Here is a 27,297-nt window from a genome sequence, read left to right as displayed (position 1 = left end):
GTCGGAGTATTGGCATTTTTGGAGAGCTGAAATTCTGCCCCTGCCTGTTGGAGCCCTTGGATTACTTTTTGGTGACTGTAAGGAGTTTTGTTTCCTCCCTAGGATTTTGCCTCGACTGTTTTGCCTCACCTGGAGGTTCTGGGCTTTAAACAGTGCCAAGTAAGCTCTCCAACTCTCTGTAAAGTTTTAAGCTTTTCTCGGTTAACAGGCAAGACCTTCCTAATTCTCGCCCCTCTCCTTTTTTTAGATCGAGTGCACTACCTATGTGTGTTTTCGTCACCAGCACGTCCTGGCTCCGCGTCCCCATTCATACACCGTTGTACATATGTTGTCCTTGTAAATACCTCCCCCCTCACTGTAAATAAACTGTCTTCATTGCAACTCTGCCTCCGTACGTTCTGCTTCCTGGGTCCACCTGCATTTGTCATAACAATAATTTCCTTTGGGATTAATAAAATATATCTGATTCTGATTCTGAAGAAATAAATAACCACAAAAACCTTTAAGTAATATTTACAATTACACATAACTCATACTCATATACAACAGAACTAAACAATAAATAACAGTACAGGCATGAAATTTCCCCTGAAGTTAAGCAGAAATCAACATGGCAACACAAAGTGATTTCAAGTCCACCATGACACATTTACTGGTTTTTAATAATAATTAATGACCAATAATTATTACAATTGTAATATTGTAAACAACAGACATTTACAATAGATGATTGTCACATGTACAACACTAGAACAACTGGAAAATATGAGTTCAGATAAATAAAGGGATTTAAATAAATCAGAGATTCATCAATATATCATGCGAATGAGGTAATAATTTAAATAAACAATTCTCAAAGCTCTTTGATAACAGTTTAGCTCACAAGTTGAATAGATTAGTATATGCTGCAATATTGAATGCTGTAACTCATGTTTGATTCCTACCTGATTCCTTTTGCTGCGCCTATTTTTCTACTCTCTTGTCATGCTCTCCCTATTGTCTTCACTATGCTATCTGATAAATGTGAAAGTGCCCCAAAGAATTCTGTCTTTAAGTGTTCTAGACAGAAACTATACCATAGATAAGAATGGGGTCTTTTTCCTCAGGTCTTGCAGTGATTTCGTTTCTCACCTGTGTGAGAAAAAAACTCCTGACAGTAGCTCTCCCACATTTTGTAAGAGTGAAACTTTCAACCAGTATGAATTCTCATGTGTCTTTTCAACTGTGTCGTGTAACGAAATCTTTTTTCACAGGTGTTACAAGAATATGGTTTCTCCCCTGTGTGAATTCTCATATGAGTTTTCACATTGACCATATGACTAAATCTTTTCCCACAGGTGCCACAAGAATGTGGCTTCTCACCTGTGTGGAACCTAGTGTGAGATTTTAATGCTGATACGTTACAAAATCTTTTCCCACATGTGGTACAAGAATGTGGTTTCTCTCCTGTGTGAATTTGCATGTGACGTTCCAATGTTGATTTCTGAAAGAATCTTTTCCCACAGGTACTACAAGAATAGGGCTTCTCACCTGCGTGAGTTCTCATGTGAGTTCTCAAGTTCATCATATGTCTGAATCTTTTACCACAAGTGCTACAAGAATGTGGCTTCTCACCTGTGTGAATTTGCATGTGACGTTCCAATGTTGATTTCTGACTGAATCTTTTGCCACAGGTACTACAAGAATAGGGCTTCTCACCTGTGTGAGTTCTCATGTGAGTTTTCAAATTCATCATATGACTGAATCTTTTCCCACAAGTATCACAAGAATGTGGCTTCTCACCTGTGTGGAATCTAGTGTGAGATTTTAATGCTGAGAAGTCACTAAAATCTTTCCCACAAGTGCTACAGGAATAGGGCTTCTCACCTGTGTGAGTTCTCATGTGAGTTTTCAAGTTCATCCTATGACTGAATTGTTTTCCACAGGTGTTACAAGAATATGGTTTCTCCCCTGTGTGAATTCTCATATGAGTTTTCAAATTTACCATATGACTGAATCTTTTCCCACAGGTGCCACAAGAATGTGGCTTCTCACCTGTGTGCATCCTAATGTGAGATTTTAATGCTGATAAGTTACAAAATCTTTTCCCACAAATGGTACAAGAATGTGGCTTCTCACCTGTGTGAATTCGCATGTGACGTTCCAATGTTGATTTCTGACTGAATCTTTTGCCACAGGTACTACAAGAATAGGGCTTCTTACCTGTGTGAGTTCTTATGTGAGTTTTCAAGTTCATCATATGACTGAATGCTTTCCCACAAGTATCACAAGAATGTGGCTTCTCACCTGTGTGGAATCTCATGTGAGTTTTGAATGCTGAGAAGTTACTAAAATCTTTCCCACAAGTGCTACATGAATAGGGCTTCTCACCTGTGTGAGTTCTCATGTGAGTTTTCAAGTTCATCATGTGACTGAATTGTTTTCCACAAGTGCCACAGGAATAGGGCTTCTCACCTGTGTGACATCTAATGTGAGTTTTTAAGTTTATCGTTTGCCGGAATCTTTTTCCACAGATGCTACAAAAATATGGCCTTTCACCTGTGTGAATTTTCATGTGTCTCTTCAAACTTGACAACTCACTAAATCTTTTATCACAGGTGGTACAAGAATAAGGTTTCTCACCCGTGTGGACTTTCAAATGTCTAGTGAGGCTGTATTTATCGCGAAAAGTTTTACCACAAGCGTTGCATTTTACACAATTTTTATTTTTAATAGATTTACACTGACTCTCTGATACTGGTGAGTTGTGTATTATGTGACTATCGTTTCTGTTAAGTCTCATCTTCTTCAGCTCCCAATTTCTAGCCAATCCCAGGTCCACATGGTGACCTTCTTTCCAATCATGCATGTTTGGTTCATAAGAGTTAAGAGAAAGAAGCTGGTTCCTGTTTGGTTCTAGTTCATTGAGGTCACTTTGCTCATAAAAAGGAATCACCATAAACGTATCAGTCTCCTGCTTCAGTAGAAACTGTTCTGCCTCCTGACTGGTGCAGAGTTCCCCCTGTTCCTCTTTAATCTGTGGAGGATCTGTGTGCTCCTGGTCCTGGTTACAGATCTGTTGGTCTGTCAGAACCTCCTCCTTGTTACACTCAATTTGGTGAATCAGATCTGATGGGACAAATGGGAAAAATGTGTTTATGAAAGAAAAGTGTAATTCAAAAATGACTGTTGAGTTCTGACACTCTTATTAGAAAAGCTCAATATTTGTTAAATGGCAGAGTTTTTAAACATCCAGAGTTCTTCATATAACATTTTACAGAATTTTCAGTTATTTTTAAGTACATATGTTTAAATACAAACATCAATTAAATTACAAAACAGAAACTGAATTAACACACCTAATGTAAAATAACATGAAAAATCTATAACTGTCAGTAACCATAAATTTTTATTTTTACCGTCCCAACTTTAACAGAATTTTAATATACCGTCTTTTGTTTGACTTTAACAGTATAAATACGATTCTAAAATTTAATGCAAGCAGTGTATAACATCACTTAGAATTAAAATTGTTTTATAATGTAAAACATATTATTACTGTGTGATGTGTATTTTCTAACAGTTCTTTAATGGGTGGGTGGGGGGTATGCATCTTTAATAATACAATTAAAATAATTCAATGATTTTATTTAATTTTTGTATTATAATAATATCATTAAACGTGAAGGTGAAAGGGTTAATTCATAAATTCTGCCCAGCAACAGCCCGTGGGACAAAAACCTGATGTAACTGAAAAGATACAGAGAGTTGTGTGCGAGGGTGTAAAAGAGACCTGCAACATCTTAAGGGCAGAGCTCTCATGACTGTAGAACTGTGATGTTTGATGTGTGTTAGCTCTCTTACATGCAGTACAGTGGTCCCTTGCTATAACGCGGTTACAGTGTTTTCTCCCCAACAATGAAACGTTTTGCAATTTCAAAGGCTCCTGCGGTAGCGCCCAAAAGGCAGACGAAGATGCTAACCATCGCACAAAAAGTTGGACTTCTGGACATGCTAAAGGAAGATAGAAGCTACCGTATTTTTCGGACCATAAGGCACACCGGATTATAAGGTGCATTAAGAGAAACAAAACAGTTAGATAAGTCAAACTTTACTTTACTCATTCTTCTTGCTTCCTCTACTTCCGTACCATTGATTCTTTAATGTTGAATTCTCTCGCAGCTGCTCTATTCCCATGTTCTGGACCTGAAAACTGGGTTTGATCTTTGGTTTCATTCATTACTTTTCTACGAAGGTTTGAACTTTAAAATTGTTTAAACAAGAGAGGAAAGTGTGAAAATGTTCATGCCTGTCTGAGAAAAGTGTATAAAGTGTGTAGTGAGGGGTTTTACAGCCTTAAAATATCTATAATAATTGTAAAAAATAAAATTGGCTACTTCGCGGATTTCACCTATCGGGGTTTATTTTGAGAACGTAACTCCCGCGATAAACAAGGAACCACAGCTGACTGTGTTGCACACTTTATTAACAGAAAATTCCCCAACAGCTCTGAACAAAATTTGTGCTGTTTGGAATTTCACTGGATCTGCAAATTTCAGTAGTTCCAAGCTTTAAGAAGAGTGATCCCTATAACCTGCATTGTGTTATGATGCAAACTAGAAAGTTGCATCTAATCTCATTTTCAGGTTGTAACATTAATTACACTCTCAAATTAACAGAAATCAGATTTGTTTTGGTCGTTTAAACTGTTTAAACTGTTGAAAGTTACCAAAGACAATTTAAAATCCAAACTGTAGTTTAAGAACTGTGTCATTTAGTTTCCCCTTTTGAGTCATACAAAGTGCAGGCTTGATTTTAAATGTTAACAATTTTAGAAAACAGATGCATTAACACTATTTATTGAAGTCAATTCTTAATCTTTTTTTTGTGCCTTTAAAAGTAATAACTTTTGTAAAAAAACAAAAACCAAACAAACTAGTAACTTTGGGCTCCGACTGAAATCCTACATGAGTCATATTCATTTTATCATACCTTTACAGTTTTACATACCTGTGCTGTCTAGGTTTGTTTTCGGTTTCCAGATGGTATCCAGCAGTTTGCGCCGCTCTTCACCAGTCCAGACAATGATGCCTTCGGGCTCCTGCTTCACTACAAGTTGTTCTCCCTCATGATTAATGCAGAGTTCATCCTGTTCCTCTTTAATCTGTGGAGGCTCTGGGTCCTCCTGGTCCAGACTGGACTTCCTCCCCTGGTTGAAGTCCTGCCAGTCATCCAGACCCTCCTCTTCCTCACACTTCATATTGCCTTAGGAAGTCTTGAGGAACAGTGGGACAAAAGAAAATGGTTACTAATGTGATGACAGGAAAATACACTTGTGAGCAAATATATTCCAGCAGGGCTGTACACTGTGAGCATGTTGCTCACATTTGTTAGTAAAGCTGAAAGTGTGTTTCAGGAACACCGTGCGAGTGCTAAATGGTAAATGGACTAACACTTTTCTACTCTTCTGGAGCACCGAAAGGGCTGACTGCAGGTTTACCCAACCTTATAATCAGTACATCTGCACAATGACTGAAACCAGTGAATGAACAGCGAGCAGTGAGGTCAGTTCCTTGATCATTAATATGCAGATTGTAATGACTATTGATCAATAACCACTGATCAAAGACTCCTTGAAGAGGTGATTTACATGAAAAGGGAAAGAAAATCTCTGAATCAAGGAGGGGGCCTATGGATACATCTTTCACCATCTTACAATGCTGTGAGTCCAGCTCTCTGTGAATGGTATGTGAATGGATCAATGACCATTGATCAATGGTCTTTGATCAGTGGTCATGACAATTTGCATATTAATGATCAAGGAACTGACCTCACAGCCCATTGTTCATTCAGTAGGCTTGTTTCAAGTCCTTGTGCAAATGTACTGTTTATAAGGTTGGGGAAACCTGCAGTCAGCTGAGACTGAAGAAGTCACTTGGATGAGTGATGAAATATTTCTACCACTGAAAACACTACGTCCAGATGACCAGAATCTTTTGGGGATTTTAATACCTGGATGATTTAGTATGCATCAAGACAGTAAAAAGATGTAAAATTGTTATTAACATTTGTTTATTACACCAGAATGAAAACATTGCATTTAATTTTAAAGTTGCTGAGACAAGCTAGCTAATCAGGAGGTTAGTTGTGGCAGCAGACGCCACACTGTCACAACCACCGCATGGCCTGCTGCACCTCAAAGACACAAGTATCCAGATTTGGTTAAAAGATCTGCCCTGATGACCGAAAGACTCGAAATATGTCTATAATTACTAATTACCAAGAGATGTCAGTTATTTTTCTTGAGTAGCCCTGTGATTATGGCACATTTGAGAGAAATTAAATACATTTTTAACAGTTTGATGGGGATGACATCAAGTAAAGAAGTGCAAGGCTTTAAAGTCCTCTTGTTAAATGGAAAAGTCATATCTAGCTGACCATGGAATCAAGCTGCTTTCTGTCTCTGATCTGATATGGAGTATAAACTCAGTCTCTAATTCAATTTTAGAGATTTTTCTAAGTGTATAAATCTCAATCCTGAAGATCTCTGATCTTTACGTGTGCATTAATCATTGCTTAAACACTCACAGCAGGGCTGTGAACAAGTGCAGCACACAAAGGGGGAGAAAGAGACGGTCATCTGAAGGCAGACATGGGGGGGGGGGTATTCACATCTTCGATCCTTATTAAAAAATAATGATAACAAAAACATGAACATCATTTTTTCTTCTTATATCACAAACATTATAGCTTTATAACTACATTAGCTGTATTCATATGAAACTGTATTCATTTATACACATTGTTACTTTGCAGGACAGTGCTCTTCTTTTACAGCTATTCTGTATGGGGGGTGGGTTTAAAAAGTCGATTTCCCGATTCAAAACGATTTTAATATGAATAATGAGTTATCGATTCATTAAATCCTGATTTAATTTGATCGATTTTTAAATGTAAATGTATTTTGCCAGAAACACCAGAATTGCGACTTAAAGCTCACAAAACAATTTCAACCGTCAATCGGCTAAAACAGCAAATGATTAAAGGGCAGGTAACCGCAAAAAGACGTAAACACAAAGGACAAAACCCGACGGCACGGACACGGACACGCCGTGCGGTGAAAACCCGCCGGGTTTGTCACTCTCCGACCAAAATACACTGAACCGGCGTCTGCCCCCCTGGATGTTAATACTAAAGGTTTGCTGTTTAAAGATAGAGAAGAAGTCCTTGATTTTAGTCTGTTAGCCAAAACTGAGCTCTGATCAGTCCTGTATGATTGGTATTCCTGTGTTCGTTCGCTGAGACCATCACCAGTTTTACATACCTGTAATGTGAGACTTTATCTCAGATTTCCAGCTGATTTCCAGCAGTCTGTGCTGACTGATCTCCTCATACAGGACGATCCTATCCTAACCTCTGAGATTTCTTGAACAGCAGCGTCTCCTCCTCTCAGACACAACGGGACAGAGTAGCGTCGGGTCCTTCTTCCTTTTGTTTAATGGCGGTTGGCAAACAGTAAAATGGCGCATTACCGCCACCAACTGGTGTGGCGTGTGGACCGAACTGTTATTTAAAAAAATGAAATCCTCCCAAAACAAATTAGTCTGCTTTAAGAATCAAAATAGGGTCTGATAACTTTCACTTCTCGAGTTCGTACGAAACAAATCAATCAAGTCGAGTTTCACTTTCATATCACCAACCTGATCAATTATTCTTTCAGCATCATATGTCTGACATTGCATACACATCATTTCCGTTCTTCCTCTTCTCCTTTTAAATTTTCGTCCGATTGGCTGCATTAAAAGCATATTGTTGCCGTCCTCAGGACATCTGTGGAGGTATTCATGAATTTTGGCACAGCTGTGAACACACTAAGCTGAAGTGCTTTAACCTCCACTGCATCCCTGTTGATAGAAGTGCAAGATACAACTGTATCAAAGCGTCATTAGTGGGTCAGTGATGTCATCTGGAGCTGTATCATCTAATATTTCCTTCAGCTTCAGCACAGAGTGTTAAAAAACAGAATAAGACTTTTGATGAGAACAGGGACAGTAACAGTAACAGGAAACAGCATAGTTTAACACAAACAGTACAAATCTAATAAAATGGTGACAAAGAACAGAAAGTTTTTGGTTCTTGTTTGTCTGCTGCACCTCCAGCATGTTTAAATTGATCTGGTTGTTTTTGCACGCATTTTGCTTTTGCTTAGCATGAAGTTCATGTGGAGCTCAGTGTTTTTTATTTTATATAAACTGATACTTCAGTGTGAACTCCTTTCTTTACAGCTGTCAATAAAACAGCAATACTTTTACTGCTGTGATGAAAATGAAACATCTGTGTGATAGGCAGGTAAAGCAAAGCATCAGGACTACATCAAGAAAAGCATTTTTTTTTAATATTATTACTGTCAAACAACTGACTTGTCTGCCCACTAATAATATTTTGCCTTTAATCTCTAAATTTCCATGTTGTTCTCAAAATGATCAATAACAATAAAAAAAAAAAAAAAAAAAAAAAACTATAATCTATCTATCGTACATTACTCCTTCGTAGGGGTTTCAGACTTTATGTAAGGACTTGACTTTTGTCGGACTGGCCCTCTAGTCCACCGGAAGTATAATAGAAGAGAAATGACGGAAATGACGCAACGGTTACTGTTTAACATGTCTAGTGTTCGGGTTTCAGAGTGATTGTTGTTGAAGAAATCTGCTAACAAGTTAAAAAAAAAACAAAAAAAAACGATCGTCCGGCATGAGAAGGAGACCGGCCGTCAGCTCAGACTGCTGGACATCAGCTGGAAACCGGAGATAAAGCCACACATTACAGGTGTGTAACACTGAGACGGTCTCGGTCGGCTAACACGGGAGTGTGAACCGTGCTGGAGCTCATGTAGCGGCTCAGTTTGTAGGCTAACAGGCTAAGATCAAGCGCTTCTCTTTATTTTAAACGTAAATATTTGACGTTAAATACCCACTGAGACACTGAGGGAAGCGACTTTGTTCTGCATAAAAGGGTTTGCCAGTGCTGGCGTGTTTTCTTTTCTTTAAATATCCTTTTTTATGTATTGGTTGGCTGTAGTCAGCAGGATCTATGAATCTCTTTGGAAAATATCATTTTGAATTTGCGTTATTGTGTCTACTGTGTTAAACAGCATAATCAGTCATTTTTCCCTTTTGTTAAAAGTCACGTTTTGTAAAACTTTTTTTCTGCTTTAAATGACTTTGATAATATCCAGGACAGATGTGCTTGACAGATTATATCTCATTGGGTCACTTACAACAGTTTAAATGTCACTTTGTTCGCACAACCTGCAGATTACTTTGAGAAACATTGTGGAAAACACCCCCGATCAGGTCCTAGCACCCTACCAGATGACCCTCACTTTTTTAAATACCCCCCCCCCCCCCCCCCCCTTTATTGTTCAATTTATGTTTACATTTTCAAAACAGGATCGTTACTTCTGGTTTGACACATTTCGGAGGAGTTATTATTTCACGTCACTGCAAGCCTCCAAACATCAAACTTATTTGAGCCTAAACAGTAACACATAAAAGGGAATCCTGTTTGTGTATTAATTATCAGAGGATGTCACATAAAAAGGGAGGAAAGAGGCAAAACTGTGTGCCATAGTAAGGGGTTAACATGAGGTGGTGTTTTTATTTTATTTTTTTATATTTTTGGAACTGCAGATGTCTATAAGTTGCGGCACTTCAACATTTAGATAATGCTACAGAAGAGGAACGAACATAAGGGAGTGATGTTATTTACGTCGCAGGTAATTTCAAGTTCAAAGGCTCAACAAACATCAGCAAACACACAAACTGTTTGTGTGCAGTTTTTCACAATGTGTTGCTAGCCAAAGCTCCAGCTGCTATATTTCACAGGGAGAAAAAAGAAAGAGAGCTAATGTCACACAGAGATGGAGAAAGATAAGAAAGAGGACAGGAAGAAGAGAGGTTAGATTCAAAGGTAGGAGAATAATTCACGGAATTCAGCCTTTTTACCATCTAGAAAATAGACAGCATCAACAGTGTACTGTCAGTGTAGAGGATGGAAATCAGCCAGGAAAACTCGTGAAACATCTGATGCAGGTGTGTAAATCCACAAAGAGCAGTAAACCTCAGAGTATATCTGTACTTCTAAATAAGTAAAGAAAGCCTGTATTTGTGCCAAGTCTGTGTTTAAGAAAATTAATTTTTAAATGATCAGGTAAAATAATTGAAATTGAAATGTTTCTCAAAATATTTCCAAGTTTTGCTGATATAGAGCACCCTTAAACTAAAGGTATCCAGCAGTAATCTCACTGCAGCAATCTCTTAGCAGCAGCAGAGCCTCCCACACAGTATGTCTGATTGAAATAAGTGAAAGACACTGGACAAAGGGAAGTAGCTCTTAATGTGGAGCTTGGAGTAGATCTCCCATCATAGGCAGAGAAGTTCTCATGGGCAAAATTAAATGTAACTGATTGTTTATCTGCAGCATGTTTTTATCATGGAAACAAATTCCTGATTTGGATTTAAGGAAAGCAGTTTTCTCTTTAGAGATGTGTGATTCTGCAGTGTACAACTTTTAATCAAATAGCTGCTTCACACTTTAAGCCACTACCTGGATGTTTTGTAGTCTGAACTTTGCAAATAAGAGCACCAGAACTTGAGACTGTCTCACACGGTACTCCTGACACATTTGTCAAATTTGTGCACATTAAAGTTCACTCACATATATGACAGACATGCTCACAGTGTACAGTCCTTCTGGATTATATCTGTGTGTTCCTGTCATCACATTAGTAACATTTTTCTTGCATCCCTTTGTTTCTGAAGTCCTCCCACATCAACATGAATTGTGAGGAAGAGGAGGGTCTGGATGATCAGCAGGTCTGTAACCAGGAGAGGAACTCCAGTCTGGACCAAAAAGAGCCTCCTCAGATTAAAGAGGAACAGGAGGAAGTCTGCACCGGTCAGGAGGCCGAAGGCATCATCGTCTGGACCGGAAAAGAGCGGCTCAGACTGCTGGATACCATTTGGAAACCTGAAATAAAGTTACACAGAATAGGTACGTAAAACTGTAAATAAAGGTCTGTAATAATTATATAACTCGTTTAGGATTTTAATCTTAGCTAAAAAGTACTGTTATTTTTAGGAATAGTATAAAGGACGCAAGGAGAGAGTGGAGAGGGAATAACGTGAATGAAATAGAAATTTGGGGAAATTATTGCGACTAAAGATCTTTTGTCCAGTGGGTTTACTATTTTCCCGATGCCTTCATTACTCTCCCATTTTACAAGACATGCACTCAGGGCACTCTTTGCACATAAAATGCTAAGAGTTCCGTTAATGTGTATAAACGATCCCCCATAAACTTTAATGAACTCATAAAGATAAGTGGGCCAAAATTTCTCCACAATGATGTGAGAAACTGATTAAGTCACACAGAAAGTGATGACTTCAAGTTATTACTGCTGGATGTGGTTCTACAAGCTACTGAATCACTGTGTACTTAGTTTTTCACAGGATTGTGACTCTTCTACTACAAACTAATGCTGTTGTAATAAATCTAGTATGACATTTACCCTTGTCTTGCTGAAATATGCAAGGTCTTCCTTAAAACTACATCATCTGGATGGGAGTGTTGCCTGTATATACCTTTCAGCATTGTTGGTGCTTTTCCAGATGTGTGAGCTGCCAGGTCAGTGGATACGAATGCACCTCTGTACCAACAAAGATGCAGGTTTTTGAACTGAGTGCTGATAAAAAAGCCAGATGGTGTCTCTCATTTTTAGACCAGAGGATGTGGTAAAGTATTTTTGAAAAAAATTCACGTGTAGTTTCAGTACAGTTTTTGATCTCATTCCATTTTAAACAAGCTTTGGTTCAGAGAAGACGACAGCGTTTCTGGTTTCTTTTTTGCATGATAAAGGTTCAACCTAAGATAAAATAAGAAAGAATAGCCTTTATTAGTCCCACATGTGGGAAATTTTTTGGTCACGGCAGAAAGTACAAGTTTAAGAGTGATAAAAGTTACGAAAAACACAATACGATAGGGTAAGATATAATAGAATACCATACTATACAACAAGAATAAAATACTATATACAATAGAATAAAGTACTATACAAATAAGATAAAATACTGTACAAAGAGCTCTGTTGTAGTAGGAAAAAAAATTGCACTTTGTAATATTGCACATCAGGGAGACAGTTACCATTGTGTATGGCGTGTGTGTCTGTCTGCACATTTGCAGTCATCTGCAGAGACCATGTTGTAGAGTCTGACAGCAGTTGGAAGGAAAGACCTGAGGAATCTCTCTGTCCCACATCGTGGGTGCTGCTGCCACTGAAGAAGCTGCTCAGTGTTGTTAGATTCTCCTGCGTGGGGTGGGAGATGTTGTCCACCAGGAATGACAGCTTAGCCACCATTCTCCTGTCACTCACCACCTCCATTGGGTCCAGAGGGCATCCTAAAACAGAGCTGGCCCTCCGGATCAGCCTGTTCAGTCTCTTTCTGTCCCCAGCAGAGATGCTGCCTCCCCAGCAGACCACATAGTAAAAGATGGCTGAGGCCACCACAGAGTCATAGAAGGTCTTCAGGAGTGGGCCCTCCACTCCAAACGACCTGAGTCTCTGCAGGAGGTACAGCCTGTTCTGCCATCTTCTGTAGAGGGCATCTGAAATGTGAGTCCAGTCTAGTTTGTTGTTCAGATGAACACCAAGGTACATGTAACTACCCACAGCCTCAATGTCCATACCTTGAATGTTTAGTGGTTGCAGTGGAGGATGCTTGTGCCTGCGGAAGGCTACCACCAGCTTCTTGGTTTTACTCTGGAGGTATTTCTGCTGGCACCAGTCCACAAAACCATGAGTCAGTTCTCTGTACTCTCTGTCGTCCCCATCAGTGATGAGGCCAACTATTGCAGAGTCGTCAGAGAACTTCTGCAGGAAGCACTGGGTGGAGTTGTGGGAGAAGTCTGCAGTGTAGATGCTGAAGAGGAACTGAGCCAGAACCGTTCCCTGTGGGGCCCCCATACTGCACACGACCCTGTCCGACACACAGCCCTGAGTTCTCACATACTGTGGTCGGTCGGTGAGGTAGTCCATTATCCATGTTGTGAGGTGATGGTCCACTCCTGAGTTCTCCAGCTTGTCCTTCAGGATCGTGGGAAGAATGGTGTTGAAGGCACTGGAGAAATCAAAGAACATGATTCTCAGAGTGCTCCCAGCGGCCTCCAGGTGAGCGAGGGAACGATGTAGGATGTGAATGACGGCATCATCCGCTCCAATGCCAGGCTGGTAGTGGGTCCAGTGATGAGCTCACCAGGCGCCGAAGCTGAGCCGGGACGAGCCGCTCCAGGGTCTTCATCGGGTGGGCCTGTAGCTGTTGAGGTCCTTGGGACATGGAGTCTTTGGCACTGGTACAACACAAGAGGTTTTCCAGAGGTGTGGAACTCTCCCCAGCCTCTGGGTGAGTCTGCAGCCGATGTTGAAGACTGCCTCATGGATGAATCAAACCTGTTAAAGAAGTGATTCAGTTCATTGGCCCACTTCGCATCCCCCACAGCAGAAAGTTCTGATCCTTGTGGCCCGAGATGGTTCTAAGGCCTCTCCAGACTTCGCTAACATTGTTCTGCAGAAGCTGGTCTTCCATCTTCTGCCTGTAGCTGGCCTTTCCATTCCTGATCAGACCTTTCAGCTCTCTCTGTACCCTTTTCAGCTCTTCCTTCTCTCTGGCTTTGAAGGCCCTCCTCTTCTGCTTGAGGACGGCTTTAATTTCTGGGGTAATCCAGGGTTTGTTGTTGGAGAAACACTGCCCAGTCCTGGTGGGTACGGTGTTATCCACACTGAAGTTAATGTAGGCAGTAACGCAGGTCACAAGGCTGTCGATGTCCTCCCCATGGTCATCTCAAAGCACCTCCTACACAGACTCAAAGCAGTCCTTAAGAGCCTCCTCACTCTCCTCCGACCATTTCTGCAATGTGCGTTTGGCTGGTGGATCCCTGCGCACTAAGGGAGTCATACACAGGAACAAGTTTTGATCAGATCTTCCCAGGGGAGCGAGAGGTGATGAACTGCAATGTTTTATTGTATCTCATGTGGCACGTCACATACTGGGTGAAGGTCGGCAGTGTCAGCGCTTTTCTCCAGGTCCCACCATCTACTCAAATAGAGGAGGCAAAATTATGCAATTGTCATTGTCAAATCAACTTCAGTGTGAATGCACACTGCAGTCAACTGCACTCAAATCGACTGGTTTTCCATTATAACCAAATAGTACCTTGTTTGTGTGCTTGTTGTCATAGCAACGCGTGTACGCATCCTGCGACATAAATAAAATGCGACACGAGCACTACAACAAGGGTGGACGTCAAAGCAAATATATCCCTGCTGCTCAGTCTGTAGCTTTTCGTCACACTTGGGAGAACATGGCGTTGTTTTTTGTAGTAATTTCCTTTGTTGTGGAGTTTCAGAAATGGTGGTTTTGATTTTCGTGAGCGAGATGCTCTCATGACTCATCGAGTGACACTACTGACCAACCAACGTCACGTTTTAGTACCTGTTTGGATCTCTTGGAACCCTTGGTGAGCAGGTACTAAAAGAGTACCTGGTACCAGTTACTGTGACCTAATGGAAAATCCTGGAAACTGTGCGAACTGGGCCGAGTCGATCTGAGTAGGTAGGTACTAATGGACAAGGGGCTTTAGACTTAAACCAAACAGGGCCAAACCCTTGAGGCAAAAAAAAGAAGATGAGCTAAAAACACTGATGAGGGTTAAAAAAAAACAAAACAAGACCTAAACACTAAAGTTAAAAGGTTTCGTATAAGGGAGCTGTTTCTTACACTGAATAACCTGAGAAATAGCAATTGGCTTATTTTTCAAAGATGGTTACCACAGTAGGTAAAAAGAGTCTTTAGGTCACTGTTTGTGGGGTCAAACAGTGATCAGTCCTTATTCTAGTTTAGTTTATATCTGATGCGACTTGTCTATGAAATCCATAATTAAACACAGATGTCTTACCAGATTTATTGCCAGTTTTGTCTTCTTTATTGCAGGAAAACACAAAAATCTAGATTCCCTGCAAGTCCAGTCTTGCCTTGCAAAAACTAGAAATTTATTGGAAAGGAAAGTCCAGTGCTTTTCAGTAATATAACTGAACACCGTACCAAACCATCATTTCCCTAAATTATTGCTACTCATTGTATACATGCTTAAGTTATGCAGCAGTGTCCCATCTACGATGAATTCAAAACACAACAGCAAAACTACTCACAAACGCACACCTTAGCGAACACATCACTCTAGTCCTCACAGAATCACACTAATCAATTCAGCACAGTATGGAACTGAAGGAAAATTAAAATTACCTGCAGCTGAGTTCACTGTCACAGTTTTTTTTTTTTCTGCAGCAGCAACCATCAGCATTAATAACCAGTGGGAAGCACTTAATTGAACGATTTTTATTTTGTATTTTCTCCTGTGTTTTATACACTAAATATTTTTATGTTTAATGTCTTTGTACAGACCTCCACCAGCAGGATATCGGTAAGGAGGAAGAAGTTCTCACAGATCAGCAGGTCTGTAACCAAGAGAGGAACTCTAATCTGGAACAGGAGGATCCAGAACCTCCGCAGATTAAAGAAGAACAGGAGGAAATCTGCATCAGTCATGAGGAAGAACCGCTTGTATTGAAGGAGGAGACTGAGACCTTTATGTTGGCTTCTACTTACAAGGAATGTAAATCAGAACCAAACAGTGACCAGTTCCTTTTTCACAACTCTCCTGATCCAGAGAGCCAAGAACAAGAAGAAAGCGAGCATGTGGACTTAACATCAAGTAAAAAGTTATTAAAATGTGACACTTGTGGAAAAAATTTTCAGTATCAGTCCAAACTTAATAGACATCTGAGAGCTCACACAGGTGAGAAGCCATATTTTTGTGTCACATGTGGAAAGAGATTTAGTCAGATGATACACTTAAGAAAGCACATCAGAATTCACACAGGTGAGAAGCCTCATCCTTGTAGCATCTGTGGGAATAAGTTTAATGACATGTCAGCGTTCAAATCGCACATGAGAATTCATACCGGTGAAAGACCATATTCTTGTAGCACCTGTGGGAAAAGTTTTAGCCAAATGATACACTTGAAAATTCACATGAGAGTTCACACAGGTGAGAAGCCATATCCTTGTGATATGTGTGAGAAAAGATTCACAAATTTGATAAACTTGAAAACGCACATAAGAATTCACACGGGAGAGAAACCACATTCTTGTAACATCTGTGGGAAAACCTTTCGTCAGAATTCGACGTTGCAAACTCATCTAAGAATCCACACCGGTGCGAAACCATATTCTTGTAGCGCCTGTGGAAAAAGATTTAGTCATATTAAAAACTTGACAACTCACTCAAGAATTCACACAGGTGAGAAGCCATATACTTGTAGCACCTGTGGGAAAAATTTCAGTCAGTTGACTCATTTAAAAAGTCACATGAGAATTCATACTACCTTACAAAATGTAGCAGAGTAGGAGTGTGTGACTGTTAGAATGCATAGTGAGGAAAATCACAGCTACACCTGAGGGGAAAAAAGATGACCTTATATTCTGGTCTGTATGGTATAGTTTTTAATAATATTTATTCAAATTGGCTGTGTTTTTGTTCTGATGTAATTGAAAGCCCAGTTTTATAAAAGGGTCTCAAATAAGCCAGTTATTAGAACATTTCCTACTGAACCATCTTCAGTTTGTATAAACGTTTCACGGTACAAATTTTAAACCTGCTAAAGTCCTGTGAAATTTAAAGTTATATTTTTTAAGTTACTTTCAAAAGTTATATGGTTTGTAACTAAGTTGTAAAGTGGTTTTTATATATATATAAATGGTTAAAAACACAACATTTTCTGGGTATTGGCTAGTTAAAATATGAAATAAAACACCCAGCTGACCTATAGAGTCCTGTATTTGAGCACACACTAATAAAATAAATAAAAACAACTAGGGTTAATCTCTGAGGGTTATAGTTACCATTATATTGTTTTATTTTATGATAATGCAACCATGTAGAATATTTTTTTCTTCCTTATTTACAAAAAATGAAGAAAATGCTATTTTCAAGCATTTGAGCAAAAATGATAAATGTTTTAACAAAAACAAAAATATCAATAAAGTTTAATGTGAATAGAACAAGTTTCTAGATGGTTGTGTAATTATAAATTGTAAAATAATTTCATTAGATATTTGCATAGTTAATCAAATCATTAAATAATCCTTTTCCAATTTACATAACAATGTTATGTTTCAAAGTGTGGGGATACTTTCCCTCTTTTCATATTTTAACAAGAATTATCAGAGTTGTCCAAAAGCAGTATTTGTTTCCTCTTCTGCCTGTCAGCTTAGACATTGTCATATTATAATATAATATGTTACATATAATCTAATAACTGAAATAACACAAATAAAAGGATGAAATAAGCCAATAAAAGAAACATAAACAAGAGGAGCCTGTAGATTTTATTGAATGTATCTTGGAAAAGCTACATATGTTGGGCACAACAGTGATTTTTACATCATAATTTGTATTTTATAAGCTGCCAGACAGGACAGGATTTAATTTTTTTTAAAAGCATCAAATTAAATTTTTATCAAAACAAAAAAGTTTCTGTTGCACCTTCTCCAATTTGAATAAAAATGTTATATTTTAACCTGAATTATCAGAGTTGTGTAAGCAGTAGGTCTCAAAATGGTAGGTAAGTAGAGTAGGGCAAAAAAAAGGCCTGAAAGTGGGTCATTGGACCATTTAAAAAAAACAAAAAAACAAAACTATTCAATATATGAAGCCTAAATTTCACAGCAATCAGTATAAATGTTTAAAATTTCTACTGTAAAATCTTTATGCAAATCTGAGATGGGCTAGCAGAAAGCTTTATTGATTTGACACAGACTTACCCAGAAGTCAACAAGTAACATAAGCCCAGTTTATGAATAGCAGTTTCAGTATTCAGCTTCAGAAGCTTTTATAAGAGCTTTGAAGTCTGCCGTGGAGACAAAGTTCCAGCTTGAATGTGCTCTGAAGGTTATTCCATCACCGAGATGCAAAAAAAAGAAAATGTTATTGTTATATGTTTTAGTTTGATATTTTTTATTGTTTTATTAGCCACTAAACAGGTTCCACTACATAAGATTAAAAACTGAAAAAGATCAAGAAACACATAACATATTTTTGTATGAACATTAGTTATTATTGTGGTGATATTTATTTTCATGAAGACTAAACTTGATTTTCATCCTGTCCTGTATATTTAATCTCTTGCACTGTCCTTTATGATGTGGGTCATTTATTGTAAGATATCAACACAATCTAATTAAAACTTTTGTCGAATAATTTGGTCTAATGTGTAATCTTTAAAAATTTTTAACCAGCTATGTGTGCCATGTTTAATGTCCAAGTAAAGTCGAACAAAGATCAACTTGACCAACTGAAAAACTGATCACTGTTACAAGATGGCAGTAATTTAAAGTATGCAAAAAGGCAGGCAAGCTTTATGACAGAATGCTGTTTGAGATGCAAGAAGAGAGATTGTGGCCAGTCAGATTTTAGATAGTATGTGTTCATAGATTTCACTGGGCATGTACTGCCTGCTCTTGCTTGCCCTGACAGAAAGTCACTATTAAGTTTTTTTTCTCCTGTTGGCTCGCTGGGATGTTCTTAATTGTAATCTCAGGCGTAGTGTGTGTGTGTGTGTGTGTGTGCACAGAAGCCCTCCCCTCCTGCAGTTCAAACCCTTTCAAGACTCAAACAAAAAGAAGAAAATGGGAAACTGTGACCAGTGACCAAAAGTAATACTATCATCAAAATATGGAAAGAAAATCTAAGCTTAAGTAGCATATTTAAAATGTATATCTAGTGAGGGCAAGAACAATATTATATCTATGAGATGTATTTTATATATATGTAAAAATTGTTCATTAACCCTTTCACGCATAGTGGTCACTACAGTGGCTATTTAAAGGTTGTTTTCTTGTATTTGTGTTGGTGTTGATGGTATACTTGCACATAAACCACTACATTAGACACTGATGTGTCACTCCATACCCTGCCACCCACTCCAAAGGTGGTGATGTCCACCTAAGTGGACATGTAAAAAAACTTTGAAAAGCACGTTTAAAAAATGAATTTCAGAAATCTTTTTTCCATGCCTAAAGATGAATAAAAAATACTAAAGAAAAAAATCCAGATTGAGGTTGTCATAATTAATGCATTAAAGGGTTAATCACAATCATGGTAAAATGTTCAGTTGATCATGATTTTGATTTGAAGACTACCAAGCCATACTCGAAAGATCAATGAAGCCTCAATTTGCGCAACTCATTAAGCACAAATTATCAATTACAACCCAACAGGGGAAAAAACAACACTTAAGTGCTTTAATATGCATATATATTAAACAAGCCCAAGTGTAAAAGAAAACATAGCTTGCAGCTCTGGTTAACTCAGACAAGTTCCAGGTGTTACAGTTTATTCATAAAGAAACAAAGTTAAAGTTCACTGACCAGAAAAAAACAACCCTTTGTCTGGATTAATGGGAAAACCCCAAAGTGGATATTTTCCTGTTTGTTTAACCTAAAGCCATTTTAAACCTTGTTGATTAACGGAAAAACGTGGAACTAAGGCCAACATTTTGACAAAAAGAAACAAAGTTTACAAAATCAAAGACCAGAATAAAGACACATAGTCAACTTAGTGGAGTCGCATCACTGGAGTTATTGGTTGATTGCGATCAGGATGATTCCTGGCTGAATCTCTGATCAACTAATTTTGTTTGCTCAGTTGAGGAACATGACTATGGAGGACCACAAGAGCCACACACACCAAAAAATAATTTTTGCTGAATTTATTTTTTAATTTTTTTTTATTTGTTTAAACATTACAAAGGTAAATTATTATTTAATATTACATTTTAAATAAAAACAATATTTATAAATCAATATTTCAAAATGATTTATTAATTCATCGATAAATACGTCAAATCGAAAATGGATTTCACAAAAAAAGAATTAAACTCTCAATAAAAAAACCCTCATTTGACAAAGGCCATTCAGCGGCTGTTTCTACACTCTGCCCAACACGGATATGTTAAGAATGTGAAAGGACTGCTGTGAAATGGAGAGCCAAACCTGCGAGTCTTTGCCTGCGGGCAGCCTGACCACCTGTTGACAATAACATGCTAACATGGCTAATGCTGGCACCACTGCATGTAGTGCCACGATTTTTTAAGGTCAAGAGTTTTTCCTTCACACTTACACCAAGTTCTTGTTTACAGAAGGACATGTGACTGTTGCCGTTCTCTCTCTATTATTGTAGGGACTTCACTTTACAACTCAGAAAAAAGTCATAAGTTTAAAACACATCTTTATTTAAACATTATAAAACTCAAAACCCTTCAGCACCTTCTGAAGTTTAATTTTCATGAAAATGAACATCATAACATATGAAGTTCCTCAAGTTCATAATGATATATTTGTGTCCTCTGTGTGACACTTCCCTGCTTTTAATCTTGTGCAGTGAAACCTCTGAACAACAGAGAAATTAAATATTTGCCATAATAAGCAACAAGTGAAAAATAAAACTACTTATCTAAGCTTCTTTCTCTATAACAAAGCTGTTTAATGGAACAAGTTTCTGTACAACTTACACTTGTCACCTCTACAGCCTAAAACAATAAAAATATGAATTTAGACAAATATAAAACCAGAGTTTCCCCTGCATCATATGAATAAGACAGTTAATAGAATAAACAGTTGTTACAGTTAGTTATTGTAGGAAATAAATATATGCCGTATTGAGCTGAAAAATACCTGTGGGATCACCATATTTTGTCCCACAGGTGTGATTTGCGCTGTCATCGCTGGCTCTACCATTAACACGCATGCTATACTGACACATTTCTTAAGCAGGAAACTTTTAACCAGTCGTAATGTGAACTGTCATGTGAGATTTCATGTTCGTAACATTACGGAATCTTTTCCCACAGGTACTACACAAATATGGCTTCTCGCCTGTGTGAATTCGCAGGTGATTTTGCAACTGTGCCAACTGAATGAAACTTTTCCCGCAGGTGCCACACGAATATGGCTTCTCACCTGTGTGAATTCTCATGTGAGTTTTCAATGTTGATAATTCTCTAAATGATTTCCCACAGGTGCTACAAGAATATGGCCTCTCACCTGTGTGTACTGTCATATGTCTTTTTAAACCGGAGAGGCCACAAAATCCTTTCCCACAGGTGCTACAAGAAAATGGCCTCTCACCTGTGTGAGTTCTCATATGCCTTTTCAGGTTTTGTAGCTGAATGAATCCTTTCCCGCAGGTGCTACAAGCATGTTGCTTCTCACCTGAGTGAATTTTCATGTGACTTTTGAATCCTGTTAAATTACTAAATCTTCTTCCACATGTAGTACAACAATATGGCCTCTCACCTGTGTGACTCCTCATGTGAATTTTCAAGTATACCATTGTAGCGTAGCTTTTCCCACAGGTGCTACAAGAATGAGGCTTCTCACCTGTGTGAATTTTAATGTGAGTTTCTAGTCCTGATTTATAAGTGAATCTTTTCGCACATGTGCTACAAGAATATGGTTTTTCACCTGTGTGGATTCTCGAGTGTTTTTTACACTCTGATGAGCTAATAAAGCTTTTTCCACATGTGCTACAAGAATATGGTTTCTCACCTGTATGGATTCTCAGGTGAATTTTTAAATTTGGTGTCTGGGTGAATCCTTTCCCACAGATGCTGCAAGCAAATGGTTTCTCGCCTGTGTGACTCCTTACGTGACATTCCAGTGATGATTTCTTTCTGAAACTGCTCCCACAGATCCTACAAGAATAAGGCTTCTCACCTGTGTGAATTCTCATGTGAACTTTCAAGTTTATCATATGCTTGAATCTTTTACCACACATGCTACAAGAATGGGGCTTCTCATCCGAGTGAACTTTTATATGACTTTCCAAGTCTGATTTCTTGTAGAATTTTTTCCCACAGGTGCCACACGAATGTGGCTTTTCACCTGTGTGAATTCTAAGGTGGCTTCTGAAGGGTGATGAGAAACTAAATGTTTTCCCACAGGTGCTACAACAATATGGCTTCTCACCTGTGTGGACTCTCATGTGACTTTTCAAGTTTATCATCTGACTGAATCCTCTCCCACAGGTGCTGCAAGAATGTGGCCTCTCACCTTTATGAACTCTTAGATGTCTTGTCAAAGATGATTTATAGTAAAAGGTTTTTCCACAAATGTCACATTTTACAGAGTTTTCACATGTTTCAGATTTACGCTGGGCCTGCGACAGGCGCTTATTTCTGTTTATTTGAGGTCTTTTCTTCAGCTCTGCATTTCTAGTTGAGTCCACACGCTTGCTTTCTTCCTGCTTCAGTACGAGATGCTCTCCCTTTTGATTGGTGCAGAGTTCCTTCTGTTCCTCTTTAATCTGTGAAGGGTCATCCTGGTTTATACTGAAGTTCGTCTCTTGATTAAAGACCTGCTTGTCTGTGAGAACCTCCTCTTTACAGTCATGCTGTTGTGGGAAATCTGAAAGGAGAAACATTACAAGAAAACAAACAATTGAGAAAATGTGTAATCTTAACTATTAGCAGGTCTCTACTTTGTGAGCATGTCACTCACATTTACCAATGAAATTTAGTCTTCAGCTGTGGCAGATCATTTTGGACACTGATGCAAGTGACTGCATAGTTCTTGGATTCTAATTCGCAAAAATTATCTCAATATTTGGATATTTGTGATGATCAGACTGTAGAAATATATCTCTCATTAGCTGACTGGCCTCTCCCCACTGTGGGTGAATCAGACTGTGGATCAGGGAGAATCCATGCTTTACACACATGTCAGTTTCTGTTTATATGTTCCCAGTCTGAGATGCACAATCTGAGCTGTTAAACTTGTTCTCCCTCTCGTGATCCTGTGCTTATCCTGTCTGACTGTGCTGCTGCTCCCTGCAGATCCTCTCATCTCCATTCACGTCCTTCAACCCACTTTTGAAACTAACAACATCATTATCCGTATTGTTGTAAACTTGTTTGAGTAAACATTTGTACCTCTATTAGCGACTAACGTTTATGATGTAGAAGCACATAATGGCAGACGTGACAATCCATCACAGTGTCAAACTTACTGATGTGTTTTAAAGCCTCAGAGACACTTTAGTGTAAATGTTACATTTGTCAGAATTTTATTCAATTAGTTGCAACATTTGGCAACAAATAAAAAACATGACTCTTAGATGATTGCAAAAAAAAGAAAATAAATAGAATCACTTCATTCTCATTATTTTTGCCTTCAGTCTGTTGTAGGTCTAAACTAAGCCTTTTAATCCACAGTATGATGTGGATTAAACGCAGTCTACAGCAGGTTAATGTTGTATATAATTGTATCACCAGTAACACAAATGGTAAATGGTAAATGGCCTGTATTTATATAGCGCCTTTATGGTCCCTAAGGACCCCAAAGCGCTTTACATATCCAGTCATTCACCCATTCACGCACACATTCACACACAAAGCTAGATTTGCACCAAGGTTCTTTAGACACCTTACTATTATATGCCATTACTGTACTGTATTCACTGTAGTTAGTTCACTATTTACTACAGTGATGTCTTCCTTCTCTCACCCCAACCAATCACAGCAGATGGCCCCGCCCCTCCCTGAGCCTGGTTCTGCCGGAGGTTTCTTCCTGTTAAAAGGGAGTTTTTCCTTCCCACTGTCGCCAACATGCTTGCTCATAGGGGGTCATATGATTGTTGGGTTTTTCTCTGTATGTATTATTGTAGGTCCTACCTTACAAAGCGTCTTGAAGGGACTGTTTTTGTGATTTAGCGCTGTATAAGAAAATTGAATTGAACTTTAGTTGTGAAAAGTAAAAACTGATTCTTGCCTTAATGCCATTTGTTGCAGTTGGCTGTTAAATTCATCCTGTACGGCTAAAAATAAAAATAACTAATTAGGGTCCAACATGAGTCATATTCATTTTTATTAAGACAGTTACAGTTTTACAAACCTGTGCTGCGTAAGTTTATTTCTGGTTTCCACATGTTATCCAGGAGTCTGAGCCGCTCTTCCCCGGTCCAGACAATGATGTCTTCAGCCTCCTGCTTCACTACAAGCTGCTCTCCCTCTGGACTGATGCAGAGTTCCTTCTTTTCCTCTTTAATCGGAGGAGGATCTGGATCCTTTTGGTCCAGGCTGGAGTTCCTCTCCTGGTCATCCAGACCCTTCTCTTCCTCACAATTCATGTTGTTGTGGAGGTCTTGAGGAACACAAGAAAAATGTTACTAATATGATGACAGGAAAATACACTGGCTTCCATACCTGGATGTGACACATTCACTCTACCTGCTGTTTAACTCGTTAATAATTTAGAAAACACATTCATGTTAACTGCCACCGTTTGTCACAGTTTAACATGGGCACCATTCTGCTCAACATGATGTAATATTGTGGCATTACTTTGTATACAGCAAAGAAATGTGCCCTATTTTTCCATCAGCTCAGACAGTCTGGTTGCTGGACACTTGTCCTTGGTGTAGCTCAGGAGGAAGAGCAGGTCATCTGACCAGGTCATCTACTAATTGGAAGGTATGTTTCATCCCTGGGTGCTCGAGTCTTTATGCTAAATATCCTTGGTCATGATACTAACTCCAGGTTGCTCTCCACCAGAGTGTGAATGTGTGCAATAGAAAGCACTAAAGCATAGAAAAGTGCTTGTGAAATACAGAATGGGTAAATGAGACATGTAAGAATTACTCTGAGTGCTCTAGGAGAGTAGAAAAGTGCTATTATAAGAATCAGAACAACTTATTTGAATGAAAACTGGTAGATGTGATCAACACTGAACAGTATGTCAGTCAGAAAAGTCTATTAAGGAGCCAACCCGCTATCATTTGTTTCCAAAAGGCTGTAAATAAATGCTGTTTATTTCAGCATGAAAACTGTGGCATAGTAAGTTTAGAGTACTCAGGGTTGAGCAGTGTCTTAAAACGGAGCTGCAATGAGTACCAGTGAAGTTTGCTGAGATTAAAGAATTTGCCGAAAAAAAAAGAAAACCCATCAAAATCATCAGTTCACACTAAATCCATGTCTGTGTCAACATGACCTACAGGCAACATTACAAAACAATGTTAAATGTATTTAACAAAGCCTGTGCATTGGACTCATACCTGTGGTCCTCAGTAATATATTTCTCAGGTATAGGCCTTCATGAATACGCCATTGATCCAAAACACTTCCTTCTCTATAGATTATATGGTGTTATTACGTCAGCCTGGTGATTGTCACGGCAAGATAACATGTAGGGTCAGTTTAAAATAAGCAGGTGCACTTCATCTTTCATCAGTTCAGGTCAGCTGCTGGGTTTGAATCTTACAGGAACTTTTGTGTTTACAAAGTGTTAGACAGCAGGGGTGGCTCAGGAGGTCAAGCAGGTCCTCTACTGATTGGAAGGTTGGAGGTTCAATCCCTGGCTACTCTGGTCTGCATGCCAAGATACTAACCCCTAGTTAGTGTGAATGTTAGTGCTGTATAATGAGCAGTCCATTTACATGATTTAATGCTGGAAACAATATATTTTGTCCTAACAGAATGTTTATATTTCAGGATATAACCTGAGGCACTAACTGACAGGTGATCTTTGTCAGTGCATGAACATGTGCATTGGTGAGTTCAGAGCACTCTGCACTGATCAGTGTATTAAATGAAGCTGCAGGGCAGATGTGGTGGATCTTATGGAAATAATCTGTTGTAACAGACCAACCTACACATTTTTATCAGAATAATGTCGCTCCTGCCTTTGGTTCTGGTTTGGTCTGCGTCGGTCAGTGCTGAATGTCTCAAAAACAGCTCTTTACAATCAGCACACATGGACTTTATTTTCTTCCGGTTACTTTGCAGCTTGCAGGTGCTGACTCTTCTAATGTCTGTAACTGTCCTGTATGTGCTCAGCATTTGAAAGAAGACTCCATCACAGCTCTGTCTGAATGTATTCAGTTATTATGATCACAAGCTTGTGCTTGCTGCTCACCATGTGGGAGAGTCTGCAGGTTACGACGGAGCATAACATGTTTTCTTTCTTCTTCTTTTTTTTACTGACAATCTATACAAGCCAAACATAATATTGCTAAAAGTCGTTTAAAAAAATCACCTTCGGAACACCTGCCCCCGCAGGCGGCCGCGGGCTGAGGGACACAGAGCCGATGGTAGCACACTGCTGGAAACAGAAGCTTCCTGTCACCGACTCTTTGATTTTAATGTATAAAAACCAGCTTATAGTAAAGTCACTCTCCCCTGTATCTTATCGGATGGTATATGCTAAAATTCTACGTTAAAAAAAAAAAGAGAAAGAGGAGGACTTGTGTTATTTCTATAAAAACCTAGCTCACACCGGCTCATTGATTTCAGTCTGTTAGCATTCAAACTGAGCTCGTGAGTGCTGTGTTAGCTCATTGACACCGTCACAGTTTTACACACCTGTTATGTCTCACTCTATCTCAGCTTTCTTTATATCGTGCAGTCTGCTCTGATGGTTCATCCCCTCCTCATACCGGACGATCGATTTTTAACCACCGGTAGTCCCTAATGTTGACAAACTCTCTGAAATACGGAAATGACACCTGAGCACTGACAGTTGCGTCACTTCCGCTCCTCGCCCGTTGGACTTTGAGCCCCTTCATGACGAGACATCAGCTTTCTTTGTTAAAAAGAATCAGCTTTCTTTGTTAAAAAGATGTTAAATGATGTTTAAATTCAAATGGTTTTGTGGTAATAAAATGTCTATAAAATAAGGGAAACAATCTGCACACACCTCTTTACATTTCTTACTGTGTTTAGCTGTGGGGAATAAATTTAAATGGCAAAAGAAGAGTCATACGGAAATTAACTCAAAGCTGGCAGTCTGGAAATGATCGTTTACCCATAATTGTAATAATGAGATCAAAACTCTTAGAGTCCCTTTCCAGCACAGAGTTAACTGTTTAGAATTCCTTATTTCTCTCTGCTGAGAGTTTTGTGAGTTTCTGGTGCAGCTGGCAAAGCTAACTGGTATTGACAGGTGAGGGATTTTTTTCTTTTTTTTGTTAGCAATAAGCAAATGATTATATAATTCTTTAAAACACCTTACAAACACACTCACAAACACAGCTATGTTAAAAGGAAATGTCTGTGTGTTTTACTTTGCGTTTGTAATTGAATGATGCCAAAGGTACCATCAGGCTCTAAGTGAGGACACACAAAAAATGTTTATTTAAACTGTCTGAAAGTTA

At 38.7% G+C, this 27,297-nt stretch overlaps 4 protein-coding genes across 6 annotated transcripts in view; 1 reads left to right on the top strand and 3 right to left on the bottom strand.

Annotated features, from left to right (window-relative positions):
- Window positions 1-27,297, bottom strand: part of LOC109195563 (tripartite motif-containing protein 16) — a 1,176,058-nt gene that overhangs the window by 72,002 nt on the left and 1,076,759 nt on the right. The gene's annotated exons all lie outside the window — the stretch shown is intronic.
- Window positions 644-8,230, bottom strand: LOC100697744 (zinc finger protein 883). Its single transcript, XM_025900326.1, has 3 exons — window positions 7,304-8,230; window positions 4,990-5,254; window positions 644-3,108 (listed from the first exon to the last, which is right to left on the bottom strand). The coding sequence occupies exons 2-3, from the start codon at window positions 5,237-5,239 to the stop codon at window positions 1,190-1,192; spliced, it is 2,169 nt and encodes a 722-aa protein (XP_025756111.1). The 5' UTR covers window positions 5,240-5,254; window positions 7,304-8,230; the 3' UTR covers window positions 644-1,189.
- On the top strand, window positions 8,551-17,943 carry LOC100698008 (zinc finger protein OZF). Of its 2 annotated transcripts, XM_013266747.2 has the most exons (5): window positions 8,551-8,805; window positions 9,669-9,754; window positions 9,864-9,948; window positions 10,800-11,031; window positions 15,493-17,943. In XM_013266747.2, exons 4-5 carry the CDS (start codon window positions 10,815-10,817, stop codon window positions 16,497-16,499), a joined length of 1,224 nt encoding a protein of 407 aa, XP_013122201.1. In that variant the 5' UTR covers window positions 8,551-8,805; window positions 9,669-9,754; window positions 9,864-9,948; window positions 10,800-10,814; the 3' UTR covers window positions 16,500-17,943. The 2 variants fall into 2 exon arrangements, with proteins under 2 accessions (XP_013122201.1, XP_025756132.1); XM_025900347.1 differs by lacking the exons at window positions 9,669-9,754; window positions 9,864-9,948 and having other exon boundaries at window positions 8,559-8,805.
- LOC100698278 (gastrula zinc finger protein XlCGF57.1) lies at window positions 17,755-27,102 on the bottom strand. Of its 2 annotated transcripts, XM_019347759.2 has the most exons (4): window positions 26,507-27,102; window positions 24,042-24,290; window positions 23,919-23,964; window positions 22,428-22,556 (listed from the first exon to the last, which is right to left on the bottom strand). In XM_019347759.2, exons 2-4 carry the CDS (start codon window positions 24,274-24,276, stop codon window positions 22,538-22,540), a joined length of 300 nt encoding a protein of 99 aa, XP_019203304.1. In that variant the 5' UTR covers window positions 24,277-24,290; window positions 26,507-27,102; the 3' UTR covers window positions 22,428-22,537. The 2 variants fall into 2 exon arrangements, with proteins under 2 accessions (XP_019203303.1, XP_019203304.1); XM_019347758.2 differs by lacking the exon at window positions 23,919-23,964 and having other exon boundaries at window positions 17,755-22,556.

Source organism: Oreochromis niloticus, linkage group LG18, assembly GCF_001858045.2.
Source record: "Oreochromis niloticus isolate F11D_XX linkage group LG18, O_niloticus_UMD_NMBU, whole genome shotgun sequence".
NCBI lineage: Eukaryota > Metazoa > Chordata > Actinopteri > Cichliformes > Cichlidae > Oreochromis > Oreochromis niloticus.
This window is presented reverse-complemented; position numbering and strand designations above follow the sequence as displayed.

What these genes read in the sequence shown, in the direction of transcription:
- LOC100697744 (XM_025900326.1), bottom strand. Translation starts at nt 5,239, where the DNA reads ATGAAGTGTGAGGAAGAGGAGGGTCTGGATGACTGGCAGGACTTCAAC. An exon ending in AACAAACCTAGACAGCACAG is followed by an intron (nt 3,109 to 4,989) that starts GTATGTAAAACT and finishes TTGTCCCATCAG; the next exon opens with ATCTGATTCACCAAATTGAG.
- LOC100698008 (XM_013266747.2), top strand. Translation starts at nt 10,815, where the DNA reads ATGAATTGTGAGGAAGAGGAGGGTCTGGATGATCAGCAGGTCTGTAAC. An exon ending in AATAAAGTTACACAGAATAG is followed by an intron (nt 11,032 to 15,492) that starts GTACGTAAAACT and finishes GTCTTTGTACAG; the next exon opens with ACCTCCACCAGCAGGATATC.
- LOC100698278 (XM_019347758.2), bottom strand. Translation starts at nt 24,276, where the DNA reads ATGAATTGTGAGGAAGAGAAGGGTCTGGATGACCAGGAGAGGAACTCC. An exon ending in AATAAACTTACGCAGCACAG is followed by an intron (nt 22,557 to 24,041) that starts GTTTGTAAAACT and finishes TTCTCCTTTCAG; the next exon opens with ATTTCCCACAACAGCATGAC.